We start from the raw sequence: 19,527 nt of genomic DNA on the forward strand, positions 1-19,527 counted from the left end.
ATTTAGGTATATGATCACACTGGTAATAGCAATGCAAGTTTATCGGAGCACTCTGCTATCGGCTACTCCTTCAATGTAACTGCATTTACATTTACATTTACATTACATTTAAGTCATTTAGCAGATGCTCTTATCCAGAGCGACTTACAAATTGGTGCATTCACCTTATGATATCCAGTGGAACAACCACTTTACAATAGTGCATCTAGTGTTAGCGTAAGTGGAAGTAGGGAGAACGCACATTTTATTGGTTAAAGTGTTGACGGTGCTGAATAACAACTTAAACATAAACTTACTCACAAAAACATCAGCTCTTTGCTGTATTCGTAAACTTTTTGAAATCTCACAGTATCAACTTTGCTGTGCATTCGAGGCTTCATTTTACCGTCTATGGCTCGAGGAAACTGTGCAGACATGGTGATCTGAGCTACCTGATTGGCCAGTGGTAGGCCTATAGGTGCACTTGATTTGCTCTTTGGGCCTGCTGTGTAGTTGGAGTTCTACCTTCAGACACATGAAACTAAAAGAATGGGAACACTGCCTTCCTGGTGCAACTAATGATGCTGAATCAAGTGCACCTACCACCAACAGTGAAAAGAAAAAAAAGGAACACAAGTTTTTATCATTGGGTTTATTACAGAAATGTTTGGTGATCTACTAGGAATGCCTTGGAGATCGACCAGTCGATCGTGATCAACCGGTTGGTGACCACTGTCCTATGGCTTGCCAATGACAACAGGAATTAGCAAGACAGCACAAACAGAAGTGCGACCAGGCTATTTCCCAGCCGAGGCCTCTGAGGGATCAATCATTCTGGGAATGTTTAATAGGGGATTTGATGATAGTCTTTGAGCTGCTCAACAAATGCTCTTCTGAGTGTACTTGGTTTGACAAAAAGGGAAAAAAATCCCTCTGCAAACAGTAGGGATGGCCTTGTGAGCAGAAACACTACTTCACATGCTGTTCCACATGGGAGTCCTTTAGGCTTTAGTGTAGGGTAAATGTTAAATGTTAGTCCCTGTTCAGGACTGAAGGAGTGTCAATACCTCAGCTTTGACCGATGGAACGAGCTGCTGTGTCCAGACTGGATTTGCTGAGGGCTTCCTAGGCACAAATGCTGCCAACACCGCTCTCCAGTAACAACAGACAATTGTTCATACTCATTTTCATCTGTTTTCCACTTCCATTTCTTAAAGCTGACTAATACTCATCCCCTTTGTTCTCATGTTTTGGTGTGTGTTTTGTGTGTGTGCAGGCCCAGACCTCGGGCCTACTGCCTGGCAGACAGTGATGAAGAGTCCTCCAGTGCTGGATCGTCTGACGAAGAGGATCCCCCAGAAATCCCCATGGACATGGTGGGGGCGGAGGGGTGAGAACATCCTTAGCATCAGCCCGTGTCTGTCTCTGTTTCCATTAGTGTTTTTATAGACTTCAGAGACTCTTTCTACCACTAATTGGTGAATTGCAGCTCATTTTAGCTGTTAGAATATTACATTGAAGAAGATACAGAGAACACAGTCAATTATGCAGGCTAATAATCATGCAGCAATTGTTGGTTACACTTTATTTTACAGCCCGGTTTAAGGTATTGTCCTAAGTACCACAAACAGATACAGGCAGGAGCTGCTTTCCGGCCCAGAGTAACAGAATGTACCCACTCACTACCCTGCATCGTGGGTGGAGAGAGACTAATGAATATCTGATGATGCTGACTCACTCCCTCCTCTTCCTTTTCCGACACCTCTTTCACTTCCCCTTATCCTTCCTTCTCCTCTCCCTCTCCCTCGTTCTCCATCTCCTCTTTCTGCTCTTTGTCCTCTCTCCTTCTTCTTCCTCCTATTACTCCATCACCTCCTCTTCCTCCTCCCTCACAGTTTCGTCGGAGGCCACCGGCCCAGTAAGATCATGAGGTTTGTGGACAAGATTGCCAAGTCTAAGTACTTCCAGAAGGCCACGGAGACAGAGTTTATCAAGAAGAAGATCGAGGAGGTGTCCAACACGCCCCTGCTGCTCACCGTGGAGGTGCTGCAGTGCCGCGGGATGCTGGCCGTCAACATACCACCCCCACCCACCGACAGGATATGGTACGTTCCATCCATGCCCACCCCCCCTCACTGACAGGATAATGGTACGTCCCAATACCTTCATACAGTTACATACCACCTCCCCCCACCATTAGGATATGGAACGCCCCGTCACCCTCATACAGTATACATAACACCTCCCCCCGCAGACAGAATTTGGTACATTTCACTCCAGGGGTAAGGTCTGAATATTGAATATCCAGTGTGAATATTCATGTTATTCAGCTATACAGATACAGCAGGGCTTAGCCTGGCTTGTTGACACTTAGCCCACATGTCCTCTGCTGGTAATATGAAGTAGATGAGTTAAAGCATTATAAAAAGGAAGACTAGACTAGTAGCTTACTAGTTCAATAGATGTAAGAGAAACCTTCCCCAGGATATTAGGATACAGTAAGCCAATGGGTGTAACAGAGGAAACCTTCCCCCTGCAGGTATGGCTTCAGGAGTCCCCCCCACTTGGAGCTGAAAGCCCGGCCCAAGCTGGGTGAGAGGGAGGTCACGCTGGCCCACGTCACCGACTGGATCGAGAAGAAACTGGATCAGGAGTTTCAGGTATGCTGAGACCAGGGAGAGTAGAGCAATAACGGCTCTCTACTTGGATTATGTAATAACTGTAGTGTGTGATCTGAAATCCAGGAGCTTTGACTGAGTTTTTCCTCAACATGGGATCTGCCTGGGAACATCTCTGGGCTCTATAGTCTTTCCCCGTCAGAAAGATCTAAGTCCCCCTAACTATTTGTTAATACAATTTGATTAATCATATCATCACATGAATGTATCTTTTGTTCAATATGTATTCAAAGTTTTCCATTTCTCTTAGCTTTGCATCTCTTCCCTTGTCAACAAAGTGAATGTCTTCCCAGTGTTAGACAATGATGGGAATGGGACAACAGAAAAGTTGTGTATGATGTATTTACAGTAGCCCACCAAGCTGTACTTCAAAGACAGTATGCTTGTGGCTCTCTGTCTTCATATAATGATCAGGCTGCTCCTAGAACTCTGCCCTGAGGCACACCTGTTGACAACTCAGTTATTCTGCCTGGCTACGAAGTAGAACTACATGTATCCCTGTTTGAGACCTCTCTACATTATTATTATCCTTACCACACACACTCAGGCACAGAAGTACGCACACGTCAGTTGTGAGTGACTATGTATGGCTGCCCAAAAACACCAGACTCCAGACAATCCCCAAATCCAATCACACAGAATAAGATTGACTGCAGTCTCCTGGGTTTTTGTCCAAAATCTGACTTTTCTACAGCATCAGCTCACTGCTGTAACTGGTGTTGTGGCCTGTTTGTTGTTTTCACAGAAATATGTACTGTATAACTACTATAAATTGATATTTTGTGATACCGGCTAGACCAAAGCACCTCGTTCAGCATTCAAGTGATAAACTAAGATTAGTGTTCTTGTCAAACATGCACAGACAAAAAGCTTATCATAAATGTAATAAATATTCTTGGCACCCCTTTAGCTTGAAGTGTTTTCTGTTTTACTCCTAGTTACTCAAGTTCTCGTTTTTGTTTTCACAGAAAATATTTGTGATGCCAAACATGGACGACCTCTGGCTACCCATCATGCACTCTGCCATGGACACCCGTTCTAACGCCAACCTGGCTACTGTGACAACATCGACCGATGCCTTGAGGGACCCAGACCTCTCGGAGCCTGAACTCTTTGACATGTGAAGACAAGACTCTGTTTCTGGGGTGTTGCTAAGGATAAGTAATTGGCGATAGGACAGGGAGGCCCAGGCGACCTGTCATCCCGGTAACCACTGGTGCCAGTGCCGTAGTGGGCGGGGCTTACTGTCTTCCCCTCAGGACAGTGGGCCAATCCCACAGCCACTCCAGACTCCACTACCAGGAAGGCAGAGAGACAACCTGCTTACTTCTCACTTGGCTGGGACATACTGCATCATTGGTTTGAGGGAATATTAATTTGAGGATGATGTCAATCAGACAGGTCATGGATTCACCTGGATACACAGACCATTTGGATTGTAAGTGTGTGTGTGTGGTCAGACAAATTGCCATGCAGTGTAAACTGAAGAACCACACTACCTGTGATGTACAGCAGCTACACCAAACGTCATAGACGAACATGAAAAGTGTGTGTACTAATCGGAGTCCATTATATTACCTGCATTTCTTTTTCCATTGAGTTTCAGACCCGAAACCCACGAAAAAAGGATGGATGTAGATGGTCATTGAGAGAAGGCTGTGTGTGTGTGTGTGTGATTTGTCACATACTTCATCATCTAATGCACATATGGGCATTGTGAGACAATGTCTATCCCTCTCTCCGCCCCCTCCCCATCCATCGCGTGGCATTCCTTATGCAAACAGGGCAACGCCACTGTGCATCGATCAACAATACCATCCTACCCCCAAAACAACTCAAACTGCAGAAGGCAGGCTCATGCGGTAGTTACTGAATAGCCTGGGATGAATAACCTTGCCTGAGACCTGAAAATGTGTGTTGGACCCTCAAGATAACGTCTATGCTTTAGCTCAGTGTGCTCACACACTCTTGTGGCATGGGTATGAAACCCAGGTAAGTCACAGATGAAGGCTAAATATAGTAGTTACTGACTATATAGCTTGGGAGCTTTCATCAAACGCATAGGGCCTTCAGTGTCTTCTGTCCACCATTGCCTCAGCCATTCTGAAGTCAAACCACGTTGTTGACGAGGTGTACAAATACCAACCATAAATGTATGTATAGTCACAATAGTCTTATAGCTATGATGTCAAAAGAGGTGTGTAGACTGTAGACAGAAGGCCTAATGAATGTACCTTTAACATGTAAAACAGGCAGTTCCCTAACTGGGTCGAATATAAAGGACCCTAATAGACTGCTAACTTAGGGCTCCATTCAATCACATCTGCATAACGGTTGTTTTGCCGGTGTCAGAGGTGGAACTGCGTTAGAGCAGTCAAATCCACAAGCGGCTTCTGGAATTATACCTAAAGCATTTTAACATTTAAGTCATTTAGCAGACGCTCTTATCCAGAGCGACTTACAAATTGGCAGACATTGCCATTGTCTGTTTGGAGTCGCATTAAGAGAAATCCCATGCAACCTTGTTTACAAGTTCGAACATTGGAATGTGAGATGTTTTCTACACCTTAATTAGGCTGATAGAAATCCTTTTTGTTGTTGAATGATTTTCAATTTGAGCGTCATTATTTGTATATAAACTATACTTTCTCATTCTGAACTTCTAATGTGTGGGCCGGTGTAGCTTTGTGACAATGATCACAAGAGCAGCTGCTCACCGATTTCACAGCTTCAGCAGTTACACCTCCAAAACATTAGCTTTGCAGGTGTCGTCTATCGCTGGTTAATGCTTGATCTGATTGAATCTTGGCATTACTTTGGCAGTGGTAGGAGATATTTCCAGAGTTATTTTCTATCAACCGTTTTAAAATGCAGAGGTCAAATGTATTTGTCTCTAGCTGTCTTATAGGCCAAGAAGCACTTTCACCACACCTCTTTTTAAAACTGTGTTTCTCAACCTTTTTTGTACCAGCAACTGGCAAATCTGGTGTCTTATTCAGGGGGTGAACTTGTACAGCAAGTCTCACAATACAGAAACAGGACTGCCCTGTGGTCCATTCTAGTTCGGACAAGGCATGCTTAGTTACTGCCAAAGCTATGCGTTTCCTCTTTGGAGCACCACTGCGCTACATTACTTAATTGTCAGACATCCATCTGAGGGACTGATCAGCAACATCCCAGAGCCCGGAGGTTGAGCATCACCATCTTAGACAGCGTTCACCAGCTAGGACACATTACAGCTTTCACACACACTCAGATTCTGAACATGTTTAGATGCCTGTAGCTGGTGATTCAAACAGCCATAACTAATGTCAGCCGTACCACTCAGCCAATGGAAACATGAGCCATTCAGTAAATACGTCCGCTTTTCTTTATCAATTTCCTGTCTTGAAATACCTGCCTACATGCTATGTACATACGAAAAATATTAAACCGTTTCAAATATCAACAAGTGGCAATGACTGGTGTAGATGGTTTTTGCTTGCCACAACTTCATTCAAATGTTTGTGTATGTCGGAAAACAATGTGTATGAGGCAGAATTGCCATTTGAATAACGAGAGTCTAGTTGGTTAAATGTTTTAAGCTAAATTAAGCCATGTGTGAGTGAGGCCATGTCATAGATTCTTTCCTCATACGCTACCGTTCGGTACATTTGCAATGACAGGAAAAATATATATCTGGAATTTCAGTTGCTTGCATGATGTCACAATGTTATGACAGTTCTGATCAATAAAACACTTTGCTTGCATGTAACTAGTCATGCTTTGACAATGGTAGCCGATCATCCAAACTAATGAGTACCGTAGTAGTTTGGCCCATAAGGATGGCGCACTTTTGAGTTATAGGGACATCTGCCCATGTGGACTGATCACGTCGTCACTGAACAGTACGTAGAACTAATGAAATATATTGACGAGCACATCTGCCTATAAACAATGTATACTGGTTTATTCCTTGTTGCTCAAAAATGTGGGAATGGATACCTCAAATCACCCAAAGCCTTAGGAAGTATATTCAGAATGAAGATCAGAATACACACATGACAAATAGTGATTAGATGTGAGTTGCATTTAAAAGAGAAACTTGGGATGAAATGCCAAGTAACCCCAGTTATAACAAGCCTTTGATTTGCTCTTGCAGCTGTAGCTTGGCCTACAGAGCCATGGAGAGGGCTCCGCTGGTTCAAAGACAGTGCGTATAGTTACGATATAAATGAAAACATTCCACCGCAAAAGTGACTTTATTGGACAATTTAATAAATGCTCAATAAATTGTGTAGTAGTTGAAGTCTCTCCACGGTATTCATTTTCCACATCGGACTTGTTCCATGACTGCATCTAGATCCATAAGAAAAAAAACGCACACATAAGCCTACCATTGCAAACGCAGACAGTCAGTGTGATCTGAGAATGGGTTATGTCAGAATACAAAAGGTAACTTCACCATCAATCAGAAGTCTAACGCGTAAAACATCATTCATAACCCCCCCAATTGCACTACAGATGTAATGTTCACTGTATTCACCTTCACATCTTTAAATGATGCAGGGTTCCTTTGTGGAAAAGAGCCACACTTAATGGCTTACACGTCACCTGCTCCAAGACTTAACGCACATTAACTCGACGATTCCCTGAAGTGGCAAAGAAAATCTGTTAAATTCACCAAGACAGGAGACAACCACATTAGTTCCCATGCCTGTGTTATGAGTCAGAACAATAAAAGTCAACTTCACTGTCAGAAGTCTAACGCGTTAAAAATTCATACAACCATGGATATTTTCCTAGGTTATTGAGTTGCCATTGCATGCAACTACCTCAAGAAAACACAAGGGGTTCCATGGTCCCAACGTGGACTCAAGAGGGCCATGCTGCTGACCACGTGCGCAGTCTCCGCACATGATTGTGGTGCTCGTAATGGCCTCCGACTTTCCTGAGGAATAGAATCAAAACATTAACGAAATAAATTAACATCAAGGATGTTTAAAGTCAATCCAGATGTCGACAAATGAACCTTACCTTAAAGGAGTCGTAAGTAGCTAGTTAGCCATTAGCTACTGGCCTTTTTACTAACTTCCTTGCCAAATTACATAATAGGGATTAGTTGACATTCACTCACTACCGTTTTCAATGTATAATCTTTTGGCGTCCATCAAACAATACGGGTAAACAAAATTCGAATTTAGTCTGCACAGTTTGAGCCATGCGTCTGTAATCAGCTATACGCTCCATGTTCCTCTTGCTTGATGTAATGTGACCGGAAGACCCCCGACGAATTTATACTTGCTTGCAAAGCATATCCGGTAGCTAGCTGTGTACTTATTGGTTGAGAGACATTCTAGAATTTCCCCCTCCTCCACTGTTTCGGACATCGCAATCTAAATCCAAACCCCACATATTCATTTCAGGAAGCTGCAAGTTGGACAGGCATAGAGCCAGAGACACTTGATTACCGAAGCAAGAATAGTAGCAACTACACAGACAAACTGAAATGTTTTGATACTGTAACTCTTTGGGAACGCCTCTTTAAAACTTGGTTGTATCGACGCATTGCATTCTATGTAACTCGTACTACCCCGTCTGGACTGTATGATGGACTGGACAGTTAGCAGTCGGGCCCTATTGTGGTGCATTTTCACGTTACTGTGTAGTATTGGCCCACTTCAAATGGTAAGTAGCTAACCTAACTTACGATACTGAACCTTAGTGGGAGGAATTGGCATATTGGCTAGCTAGTTAGCTAATGTGTTTAGGGGTTAACTAACTAACAAGAGAAAAGACGGGCATGGCACCACCTAGCTAATATTTACGACTAGCTGATATTTTTGGCTAAATGGTTATTAGCTAGTTAGCTAGTATCCTTAGCTGGTTGGCTAGCTGACAACCAGTTATATATTTTATGCCTAGCTAACTAGTGTCGACTCCAACTAAGCTACGGCCAATATTGTATGTTGTTAAATTGCTTGAAGTAACTACTGTAGTATTAGCTAGTCTTCTGTTTTTGTAGTAGGGGTAATGTTACAGATAATGTATTGTACAGCATTTATTCAACCAACCTAGCCATTAAGTCACACTAGTTGGCTAATCGAATCATGCCATAAGATGAAGCCAAGGCATTAGAGCCAGGCTAGGGACCCTAGCTAAATTGATATGATTAGACCCCTATGTAAAGAATCTGTCAGTAAAGACCAATCAGGTGAAGTTCCACCACCTCACTGGTTGCTTGAGCAAGACCATTGTTCTGTGTTAAATGTTTCTTTCTAAATTGGGAAAAAACATAAAAGAAAAATATTGTGATAGTGCCTTCAAAATGTAACTATCCAACATGCAGCTTTATGAATAGCAGTGCAGGGATGTTTGTTTAACACACTCCGTGCCCTAGTAATTCAGCATGCTTGTTCTGGTTGTGCTCACACTCTTGCAGTCAGAAGTGTAGGTGGAGCTGGGTGATATGGACAAAAATCCATATAATGATAAATTGACACTTGTCATGATAACAATAAATATAACGATAACTTTAACATTAATGTGCACCACAGTTGTTTATTTATTACCCATAATACTACTACTTTGAATGTTGTAGCTATCAGTTGTCCCATCAACAATCACCCATATTAGCAAACTTATTTAATCTAAAACTTCACATTTCTCTAGTAGGCCCCTATAGGTTATTTATCATAATGAATGATATCAGCAAAATGTCCATGATGTTTGGTCGGTGTTGATCATTTTGGGTTTATTGTCCCAGCTATACTTGTAGGCCGTGCTACCATGTGTATATAGACAGAGTTCAGTTTGTGTATACTCTGTTTGACTGTGTGTGCATGTCCTATCTTATCACAAGGCCAATGGCTGTGCTGGCACTTTTCTGGCTGTATTAGGGTCTACATGCAGCCGCAGCAGAGACAGTGCCACTGAATGTTGACGAATGGAAGGGTGCTCAAATGGCCATGCACAGAGAAATCACAACACAAACATGCTTGATGTTTTAAGTCTCTGCACACACTAATATCTGGCCATCTGACCTGCCTACGTGTGCATTGCATGTGGGCAAAACAAGTAGACAGTTAAAATAAAGCCACAGTGAAATTTAATGCGGGCAAGATGCTCAAGATGGGACACACAGGTTGTTCAACACAAAATATACATAACCTGGTCATGCAGGGCCATTTTTACACCATGTCAGTTTAATTTCTTCACCTTCTCAAAAAAAGATTCCCTCTTAGATTTTGATCTGTGGTCACCAGAAGTGAAATGATAATGAGCGTCATCAGTTCCTGTCTTAATTCATGCCTGCACACAAACTGTGAGCGCTCCAGCAAATCTACAAATGGGAGGAAACATTCAGACTGTTTTGGAAATGTTCCATTGAAGGTGAATTAATGGAGTCAAGGTTGATAAAGCACTTGAGAGTGAAGCATTAAATACCTTGTACTGAGGATTTATTCTCCATGACAAAAAAAACCTAATTGTCAAAGTTGCTGTCAATAACACCTCTTCAAGGCAATGGTATATTCTGATATAGTTGGAAGGTAATTTCTACATTCAGTTCCACTAAGTATTTCTGAAGCAGCTTGTACCGTGTCCGGTTTCTGTTCTCCATGTCCCTTCTGGAGGGTGCATCTAGCGTCAATGTTTTTCACTCTCTTTTTGATTAGGCCTATGAATTCTGTAGGCTAGTGCCTCACTTAGTGATTCCAGTAGTGGTTGAGAACTAGCATACATCTGGTCCCTACTTTGTATCACATTTGAACACATTTAGGCCTAAGCCTAGATGCAATGTAAAAAATAAAAATACAAATATACACTTTCTCACCTGTCTCTACCAGTGAGACCTTTAGCTCTAAGCATCAGTAGCATTACATTACACTGAAAAAGTACTTGTTTTCCCCTCCTTTGTGTTCCCTCTTCCCTGGAAGGCTTTGATTCCTATTGACTAACGATGGGAAACCTGCCAATCACATGTTCCTGATACCACTGCACGAGAACTCTTAGGCATGTTCATTCTGTCTCTCTAATGGAACATGGCCTCATTGCAGAGGGAGAGAGGCAGAGTGAAAGCTCGGAACCTGCCAAGAATTGTTTCGCCAAGTTCGGGTACATTATGTAACCCTAGCAGTGTTACGCAATGTCTGACTTCTTTCCCTGGTAAAAAGCATTAGTACATGTAAACCGAACGGGGCCTGCTCCAATGACCCCTTCTCTCTACTCCCGCTCCCAGATATAGACCCGTATAGAACTGAACTCCCCTATACTATCAATCATACCGTATAGCCTAACAACCGCGGACAGATGTTCCAAGGATGTACTTTTAGGCCTGACGGTGTTAAACGTTGTTTCGAACAGAGTGCTGCTTCTCACAAACTCCAACCGTCTGACAGATGTTCCAGAGATGTTGATTTTGAAACTGAGAGCAGGCTGGATGTTTGTGGTGATGAATAATAATAAATCGACATTGATGGTTATTGTTTTACTGTTCCTGGTACAGTTCTTATGAGTTGATAAGCCAGTGGGAACAACCACAGGTGTCCAGTATTGACACAAGCTCTCTCTGGTGTGTAGACTGTAAGATTACAGCAGGGTTAACTGAACAAACAAACCCAGGAACACACACGTTTCCTTTTTTTACCAAATACATTTTAAGATAAACTGCTAAATAAATGAGCTGTAGCTAGCAAACAGCACCTAAGTGAAGTGGTTCGGTTATTATTGCTTTGATTTCATCAGATAGGCCTAGCTTTATACAGTAACCTTGGTTTTCTTTCGTTACTCCAGCAGGCCGAGTGTGTTTGGTCTGGTCCATTTCGGAGACGGCTGGGAGGAAGAGACATAACAAGGCTGTCTGATTCATAAAGGCCAGGGGTGATTCACTGAAGTGTACTCTGTTTGTTCTGGATGCCATGTGCTCCTCAGGCCCTGGCTCGCTGGTTGTGGTGGGGGGGCACATTGGTGTCTGGCCTAACAGCACTTAGGCCTAGTTCTCCCTTGTAAGTGTCTGAGTGCTGGGTAGGGCCTCGTGTAATTATAGATCAGTAATCTGCCTTTAACAGAAACAGCACAGGCTAGTTTGGAGGGGATGTTTCATCCCATTGAATTAAGACATTCAATTCTATGTTCTACTGTTCTAACTTTGTTTCGGCTGGAGGAGTGGGGGTGGGGTTAGTGGAGTAGGTTGGTACACAGAAGTCAGGCACGGTATTAAAATCCCTCTGGCCCTAGCTGCCTCCTTTAGCTGGGTCATGGCTATAAGAGATGTATAGCTTTTGTGAAATGAACGTCAAAATATGTTTTTATTTTTTTTGTGTATTTTAGCTATCCCTAACCCTTCCTAAACTTAACCTCCTAACCTGCTACGTTAATTATCCTAACCTGCTGCATAAGTTCTCCTTACCTGCTAAGGAAAGTAAAAATCTTACAAAAGCTGTATCCCATCTAGTCAAAACCCTTGAGCAGCCAGAGCACTCTACAGTACAGACTCCCCCACCCGGCCTCTTCCTGTGCCAAAATCAAAATGAAGACTACGGATCGCATATCAGTGTGATGTTTTTTTTTTAAATTTTTTTTTAAATGATCCCTTGCGCTCACTGACCACAGAGACTTCCAAGGAAAGAAACACCCCCTTGGCTTGACCAGGCCTCTGTCAGAGCTTAAAGTGGGGTCAGTGATTCAGCCGTGGCATACGCCCACTTACGCCTGCATACATTTCTCTCTCTTTGGCTGTTTCATTCCCTCTCTGCAAAATTGCTGTCCATGTTGTGCTACTGAACCCAGTCAAGGTCTGCCCATGTGGGCTTGTGTCCCTCTCCCAGAGAGAGTGATATGAGAAGGACTGGAGAGAAACACATTCACATGTCCATCTCAGCCCACTCTTCGTCTGTGCGGTGACTGAGAAACGCATTTCTCCCTGAGTTTCACAGTAAAGCAAGCCAACCATGCTTGCTTTATCAGCCCAATACATTTTTTAATGTAACCTTTATTTAACTAGGCAAGTCAGTTAAGAACAAATACTTATTTACAATGACTGCCTACCCCGGACGACAGTGGGCAAATTGTGCGCCGCCCTATGGGACTCCCAATCACAGCCAGTTGTGATGCAGCCTAGCATCGACCCAGGGTCTGTAATGACGCCTCTTGCACTGAGATGCAGTGCCTTAGACCGCTGCGCCACTCAGGAGACAAAATGGTGATATTGGTGACTCTGCAGACAGCAGTGTGGCTCTTTTGCAGAAGATCTTGAATCTTGGCACACGTGTTCCTCCTCACAGCCTTTCTGCACTAGCTGCACTCTTCAGTCTCCCGACCCCCCCGACCCCCAGACCCTTACCTAGCCTTCCTCCCCACTCTTCAGTCTCCCAGTCCTGACCCCCAGACCCTTACCTAGTCTTCCTCCCCACTCTTCAGTCTCCCAGTCCTGACCCCCAGACCCTTACCTAGCCTTCCTCCCCACTCTTCAGTCTCCCAGTCCTGACCCCCAGACCCTTACCTAGTCTTCCTCCCCACTCTTCAGTCTCCCAGTCCTGACCCCCAGACCCTTACCTAGCCTTCCTCCCCACTCTTCAGTCTCCCAGTCCTGACCCCCAGACCCTTACCTAGCCTTCCTCCCCACTCTTCAGTCTCCCAGTCCTGACCCCCAGACCCTTACCTAGCCTTCCTCCCCACTCTTATTACAGACTCCCTTTTGAAAACAACTGTGTTCAATTAAAGGCTCTGCATGGTCAATCTGATGTCTGAAGTGGCCGTACAGCATTTACTGCAAAGCAGCCTCCAGTCTTCAGAGCTTTCATGCTTATTGTGCTTAGCGGAGAAGAGCTATTGTGAAGGAAGTTGTCAAGGGAGTGAGTTTGTAGGTTGGGGCGGTACGTCCTGTATAAAACAATCAACCAATCATGTCAATGCGGAGCAATACAGAGCCCTCCACATTGTCAAAAGAAATGAGGCACACGGCGATGCGTTACAGAGCTTGATTTGGACTCTGCGTGCTTCCCATCCGAAACAGTTTGGAACAGTTCATCAGCTGTGCACATGGGGGGAAAAGAGGCAAGCAGAAGTCTATGCCCCTTCGTCTGTGATTGGTCAACAGTAAGGATTCTTCAATTAAGTGTTTGTCATTCAATGAGACCATTTATGCAAAAAATTTCACTCTCTAAATACTGCACCAAACATATCTTAATTAGGTGCAAAATTGCATGACAAAGATCTCCTTGGAAAAAACCCTAACTCAAGAAATCTGTCATAAATGATCTTTTAGATGAATTCTGACTTGGTGTCTCAAGATGGTCAGATAGCACTATTGATCCTTTTCTTATTTTTCAAGCGACGGTCTTGTTAGGGACTATGCGAGCACAGACGAACTGAAGCCGAACTGAAGCCGTAACTCCCCCTCAGGCAGGTAGCTAGCGAGACCTAACCCCTCATCTGCTCCTAAGTGTTTTACACAGCCAGTTTGGGGAGGGGGTAATGTTTGGCGATATGGGGCAGCAGTTAACCCTCTGGCATCCCTGCAGCCCCCCCCCATGTCGCAGTCTAGTAGTAGTATTCAGGATATGTATTCAGTTAATGAGGGAAACAGTCCTTCTCAGTATTGGCATTCCTCTGGGGCCTTATAAACTGCAGGAGGTTCTCTGTTATGGCAGCACATTGCCTGTATTCCTATGTAGTGTAGACTATTTTATAGTTAGTTAGGTATGATCAAACAGATTATGAATCAGGGTTCAATAATACCACCATTTAATTAGTAGCAACCATTCATCATGTATACAATACAACGGCACACATGTGGCCTTGGCTCTGATATGGCTATAGTTGCCATTATTATAGTGTCTAGCCATAGAGGTCATGGTCATAACAGGGCTGATATGGCCAGAGCTCTTCGGTCGACAGAATGTACTTGCATTGGCTGTAGATTAAACTCTTTTTTTGAAAGAGGTGAATACTAAGATTAGGTCCTTGGCTTATGTTGAATACCATTAAAGAAGACTATCTTCTGTTCCCCTATAGATGTGCTTTAACAGTATTTTGTGTTCTGTCTTGCAGAGTTTCTGCCGCGCCAGCACCGTCTCCCTCCCCGAAAGCCTGCTCTTTGTGTCCACCCTGGATGGAAACCTACACGCCGTCAGCAAGAAATCAGGCTCTATCAAATGGACGCTGAAAGAGGGTAAGGAAGAAGAGGAGAGTCCTGAGTAATTCACTAGCACCTTTGTTTGTGTCTCTATCAATCTGTAGGTGCTGTTTGAGTTACACCTGTGAAAGAAAGTGCCATTGTTGTTCCACAAGGATCACAATCGAGACCCCTTTAGTTTGTGAAAGTGAAGACCAGCTCTGTGTTTCGTCTTTTGTTGAATGGTGGAAACCAGATTCAGAGCAGAAACATTATTTTGAGAACTAATCACACAGTGTACGAGGCAGTGGGGAGGAATGCACGTGTCGGCCTACTTTTTTACCTCCGCTGCGTATCATTGCATGTACTAATACTGTAATTACAGCTATTGAAGTACTGAATGGTTAGAGAAATCAACACTGCTCTAGTGAGCGTGGGAGTAGGCTGTCGATCATAAACTACGGTAGCTGTGTTATTCTCAGGCCTACCTCTCATAAAGGGATGTATTGACAGATTATTTTTCACTGTGTAAATGGCATTTCTGGGTTTAGATAATGGTGGGTGTTTTCACTGTATTTTCTGCTCTCCCAGCGCATGAGTAGTGAATGCTTTGCTCACGCATGCTAACCTGGTAATCATTAACCTGGAGAGAGTGGGACAGATATAGCTTTTAATCGTGGTCAGCCATAATAGGCAGGGGTGAACTGCTCTGCTGTATTTATATTTCTCTTGTTTTTGTTCTACTTTATAGTTCTACTGATAATGATTACTGCGTTGTTGGAAAAGAGCTTGCAAGAAAGGTGTTTCACTGTACTTGTACATGTGACTATAAAAAAACAAACACTTTCATATCTAAACATCCTGTCTGAGGTGACATGGTCAGAATGAGCATTGGTATGATTAGCATACTAATGCAGGGTCCATTTACTAGAAGTCATGTAGCTAGGCTAGTAACGTTACTGAAACACCATTTCGGATTCAAGGTGAACAACAAATGCAAACCGTATCAGATGGTCTGAATAACAGGGAAACGGTGAATCACAAATGGTTGACCTTTCATGTCAAACCAGCGAGTCACACCTGATACCATATAACATAATTAATAAACATGAGAATATGGAATTGGTCCCATCTGAGCCCTGTGTTTCCTCAAAATGCCCGTTTAATATGAACATGGACAGGGATAGCACCAGGTCGCCTTTTTCAAACATCTGCTGTCGTCCCTGGAGGCCTAACTGACTAATGCCCACAGAAGGAGCCTGGCGGGAGGTAGGAACCTGTCACTCAGGCCCAGCAGGTAGGACCCAACCCAGGGTTGGCATGTGTCCCATCCTTGGTGTGTCCTTTTTATGGGCAAAACCACACCCACAAGTAACCTAGCAACATTCAAAGCCGTGCTGAATGGTCGGAGTTCGGAGATGCTGATTACGTAAATGCGCGGAAGAACTCTAAAGAGGAATCCCCGCGAACTGGGAGTTCGTAGTTTGCTCGTGCCTGCCATGCCACGAACCGCGGGAGATGTGCAGTTTCGCAGCCTCGTTTTGAAATTAGATAAACTAAAGGCGAGCAACAAGTGACTGTAGATGGCTAACATTACATTGTCAGTAATGGTGAATGAATGGAGCTAGCAACTCTTTTAGTTGCCTACTAGCACAAATGTCATGTAGCTAAGTATCTCAATAGTAATTTTGTAAACACTTCGAACTCCTAGTGTGGTCAACGCACTACTAGACAGCTCCATCTCAATCGGCGATGTAAGCTAGCGATAACACTAGATATAATTCACAGTTTACTTATCTCCAAAAACAATTAAACTATCCATGATGTCAATGCTATCCATCTGGTCAATCAGGCAGGTTGCAGTCACTAACTAAAAAGCTACATAGTTACATGCAACTTCATATCCAAATTCAGGGGAAATGCAAAGTATGGATGGCAATGTTTTGGTGGCGATTCGGTCTGTAGCGTTTGATCTTTTAAAACGCAGGAACAACTGAACTCTGACCAATCAGCGCGGCTTTGAATGTTCCTAGGATAAATGCTATGCGTGGATAAAACGACGCATCACTGTCTTGACCCTGCTGCACCTACCAGTGACATTTATGACACACCGGCCAAGTATACTATTTCATACGACAACACACACATTAATAGTCAGTGTGTCCTCCCAAACAGTTAAGCTATCAGGTGAGGTGCATATTCAGTGAAGGGAAAGAACATTGAGGTCAGAACACGGCTCTCTATTGTTACAAATGGAGAAAACGTTCTACTAAAAAATACATACAATCGAGACCCCTTTAGTTTGTGAAAGTGAAGACCAGCTCTGTGTTTCGTCATTTGTTGAATGGTGGAAACCAGATTCAGAGCAGAAACATTCAGAACGTTCTACTAAAAAATATATACATCTCCAGCATGGTCGTCTGTAAAAGATGTCATCGCCACCAGTCATGATCGTAATCATTTGTATACCCTAGTATTTCTATGGGTGGGCTTTGTTGTTCCATCTACGATGTTCTGAGTGTTGTTCCCTACTGAATATTCCTTGGTAATACAGCCATCCATACAAGCAGCACAATTCAGATTATTTTTTTCTTCTTCCCACTAATTGGTCTAATTGATCTTCTCACATCAGAACTTTTTCAAAGCTGATCTAACTGGTCAAAAGACCAATTTAGTAATTTTCATTTTTTTTTAAATCACAATTGGGCTACCTGTGTAAAGGCAGTTCCAGGTAAACCACCCAGCACAGACCTCTGCCAGTCAGAGCAGAGGTTCCATCTGGCTGACCTCGTGGACTCCGCTGCCACTGTGTGCGTTTGTCTAGTAGTAATGTCATCACGCCCTGCTCCCTGTGTGTGCCCGTTTGGCAGGGTGGCCTGGGTGCTGTATCGCATTCAGTGGGGTGCGACATTACAGGACATTCAGATAGTAATATATGATGTAGAACAGACCTGCTTCTCTATCATGTAGAATAGGGAATCATGTCCGCTCTATACAATACATTTCTAGCTGCGAAGTTCAGAATACGACCTGGGTCTTTACAGTGAGTATTGATGTGTCCCCTGTGGGCTACTGGCCACTGTTTATTTAGGCTATACTGTTGTCATTAGATAAATAAGGGGCGTTGGCCTCTTATCAGTTAGGACAAGTGCAGTTTAAGGAGCCCCTTAACCTGAGACCAACAATGCAGGGGTCTATGCTGACCATTTTTACAAGGTGCATGTAAGTTGAAAAATATAGGTGCACACAAAGATTAATTTAGGAGCAAAATTAAAAATATTTCAGATATTAAAGCTGGATCTTTAATTTTTCCTTTCTCAAGATCAGAGAGTGAAAGATCCCTGACCTTAACGTTTTCAGTAAACCTTCTGAGTTAATTCTGTGTTTGGGAGTAATTGTTTATGGACTGAAGAACTATGGGGTTTATATTGAAACAGGAAAGACAGCAGTGTAGTGGTTCATATTGTGTACTGTATACATGCTGCTGATTCTTGATCAACCGGTACTGTCATCATTTGTAGTGTACTATTCATGGCACTGATGACTGAAAGGCACATTTTCTTCCGTTTTCTTCTGTGGACAGATCCTGTTCTGCAGGTTCCAACGCATGTGGCAGAGTAAGTATCCTAAAGTGTGTGTTTGTCAGTTTTTGTGTCCGTGTGCGAGTCTGTCAGTTTGGATGTCATAGTGTATTGAGTGCAACGGAAATTAACACAATGTGGTGAGCATGCATAACTGTGTTTTGTTCTTTTCTGCTTGAGCAATAAGACTGTACTCTATTCAAAATACAACAGGGTTCATTGATGACTGATCTGACAATGTGTAAGCCCTATCCAACAATCAAATCCAACTTTATTTAGGCCTATAGTGCACAGGTGTCACAACACACTTCACCTTGAAGTATGTATGATCTGTCGGAGTGTTAACATTCTCTACCCCATCTCTCTCACCATAGGCCAGCTTTTCTGCCTGACCCTAACGATGGCAGCCTGTACTCTCTAGGAGGGAAGAACAACGAGGGACTGACTGTAAGAGGAACCACTGAACCCCCTTATTAGACTAACAGGGTCACCATCACTAGAGAGGAACCACTGAAACCCCTTATTAGACTAACAGGGTCACCCATCACTAGAGGAACCACTGAACCCCCTTATTACACTAGCAGGGTCACCATCACTAGAGAGGAACCACTGAACCCCCTTATTAGACTAACAGGGTCACCCATCACTAGAGGAACCACTGAACCCCCTTATTACACTAGCAGGGTCACCATCACTAGAGAGGAACCACTGAACCCCCTTATTAGACTAACAGGGTCACCCATCACTAGAGAGGAACCACTGAACCCCCTTATTAGACTAGCAGGGTCACCATCACTAGAGAGGAACCACTGAACCCCCTTATTAGACTAACAGGGTCACCATCACTAGAGAGGAACCACTGAACCCCCTTATTAGACTAACAGGGTCACCATCACTAGAGAGGAACCACTGAACCCCCTTATTAGACTAACAGGGTCACCATCACGAGAGGAACCACTGAACCCCCTTATTAGACTAACAGGGTCACCCATCACTAGAGAGGAACCACTGAACCCCCTTATTAGACTAACAGGGTCACCATCACTAGAGAGGAACCACTGAACCCCCTTATTAGACTAACAGGGTCACCCATCACTAGAGAGGAACCACTGAACCCCCTTATTAGACTAACAGGGTCACCATCACTAGAGAGGAACCACTAAACCCCCTTATTAGACTAACAGGGTCACCCATC

The 19,527-nt window shown here is 43.5% G+C and overlaps 2 protein-coding genes, 1 long non-coding RNA gene and 1 other non-coding gene across 8 annotated transcripts in view; 2 read left to right on the forward strand and 2 right to left on the reverse strand.

The window, feature by feature from the left end:
• The window catches only part of LOC106601758 (testis-expressed protein 2), a 61,249-nt gene extending 55,141 nt beyond the window's left edge, over window positions 1-6,108 (forward strand). For 2 of the 4 annotated variants that reach the window (XM_045715512.1, XM_045715510.1), the window contains exons 10-13: window positions 1,256-1,369; window positions 1,875-2,084; window positions 2,519-2,639; window positions 3,626-6,108. In XM_045715512.1, coding sequence (XP_045571468.1) covers window positions 1,256-1,369; window positions 1,875-2,084; window positions 2,519-2,639; window positions 3,626-3,781 — 601 coding nt within the window. In that variant the 3' untranslated portion in view covers window positions 3,782-6,108. The remainder of the gene's footprint in view (window positions 1-1,255; window positions 1,370-1,874; window positions 2,085-2,518; window positions 2,640-3,625) is intronic. The other 2 variants (XM_045715513.1, XM_045715511.1) reach the window with 1 other exon arrangement.
• A 347-nt stretch (window positions 6,109-6,455) lies between these two features.
• Window positions 6,456-19,527, forward strand: part of LOC106601756 (serine/threonine-protein kinase/endoribonuclease IRE1) — a 30,699-nt gene continuing 17,627 nt past the window's right edge. The window contains exons 1-4 of one of the 2 annotated variants that reach the window (XM_045715509.1): window positions 6,456-6,544; window positions 14,688-14,808; window positions 18,335-18,368; window positions 18,707-18,779. Coding sequence is in view for 1 of the 2 variants with exons in the window: in XM_045715508.1 (XP_045571464.1) it covers window positions 8,244-8,324; window positions 14,688-14,808; window positions 18,335-18,368; window positions 18,707-18,779 (309 nt within the window). In the remaining variant the exon portion in view is untranslated. Of the gene's footprint in view, window positions 6,545-8,020; window positions 8,325-14,687; window positions 14,809-18,334; window positions 18,369-18,706; window positions 18,780-19,527 lie in introns of those variants that run through there. The other variant, XM_045715508.1, reaches the window with a different exon arrangement.
• Window positions 6,590-7,941, reverse strand: LOC106601759 (uncharacterized). Its single transcript, XR_001328066.2, has 4 exons — window positions 7,674-7,941; window positions 7,472-7,587; window positions 7,183-7,288; window positions 6,590-6,995 (listed from the first exon to the last, which is right to left on the reverse strand). It is a non-coding gene; the product is annotated as an uncharacterized lncRNA (long non-coding RNA).
• Window positions 6,714-6,855, reverse strand: LOC123741959 (small nucleolar RNA SNORA50). Its single transcript, XR_006769482.1, has one exon. It is a non-coding gene; the product is annotated as a small nucleolar RNA SNORA50 (small nucleolar RNA).

Source organism: Salmo salar, chromosome ssa03 (genome assembly GCF_905237065.1).
Source record: "Salmo salar chromosome ssa03, Ssal_v3.1, whole genome shotgun sequence".
NCBI classification, from domain to species: domain Eukaryota; kingdom Metazoa; phylum Chordata; class Actinopteri; order Salmoniformes; family Salmonidae; genus Salmo; species Salmo salar.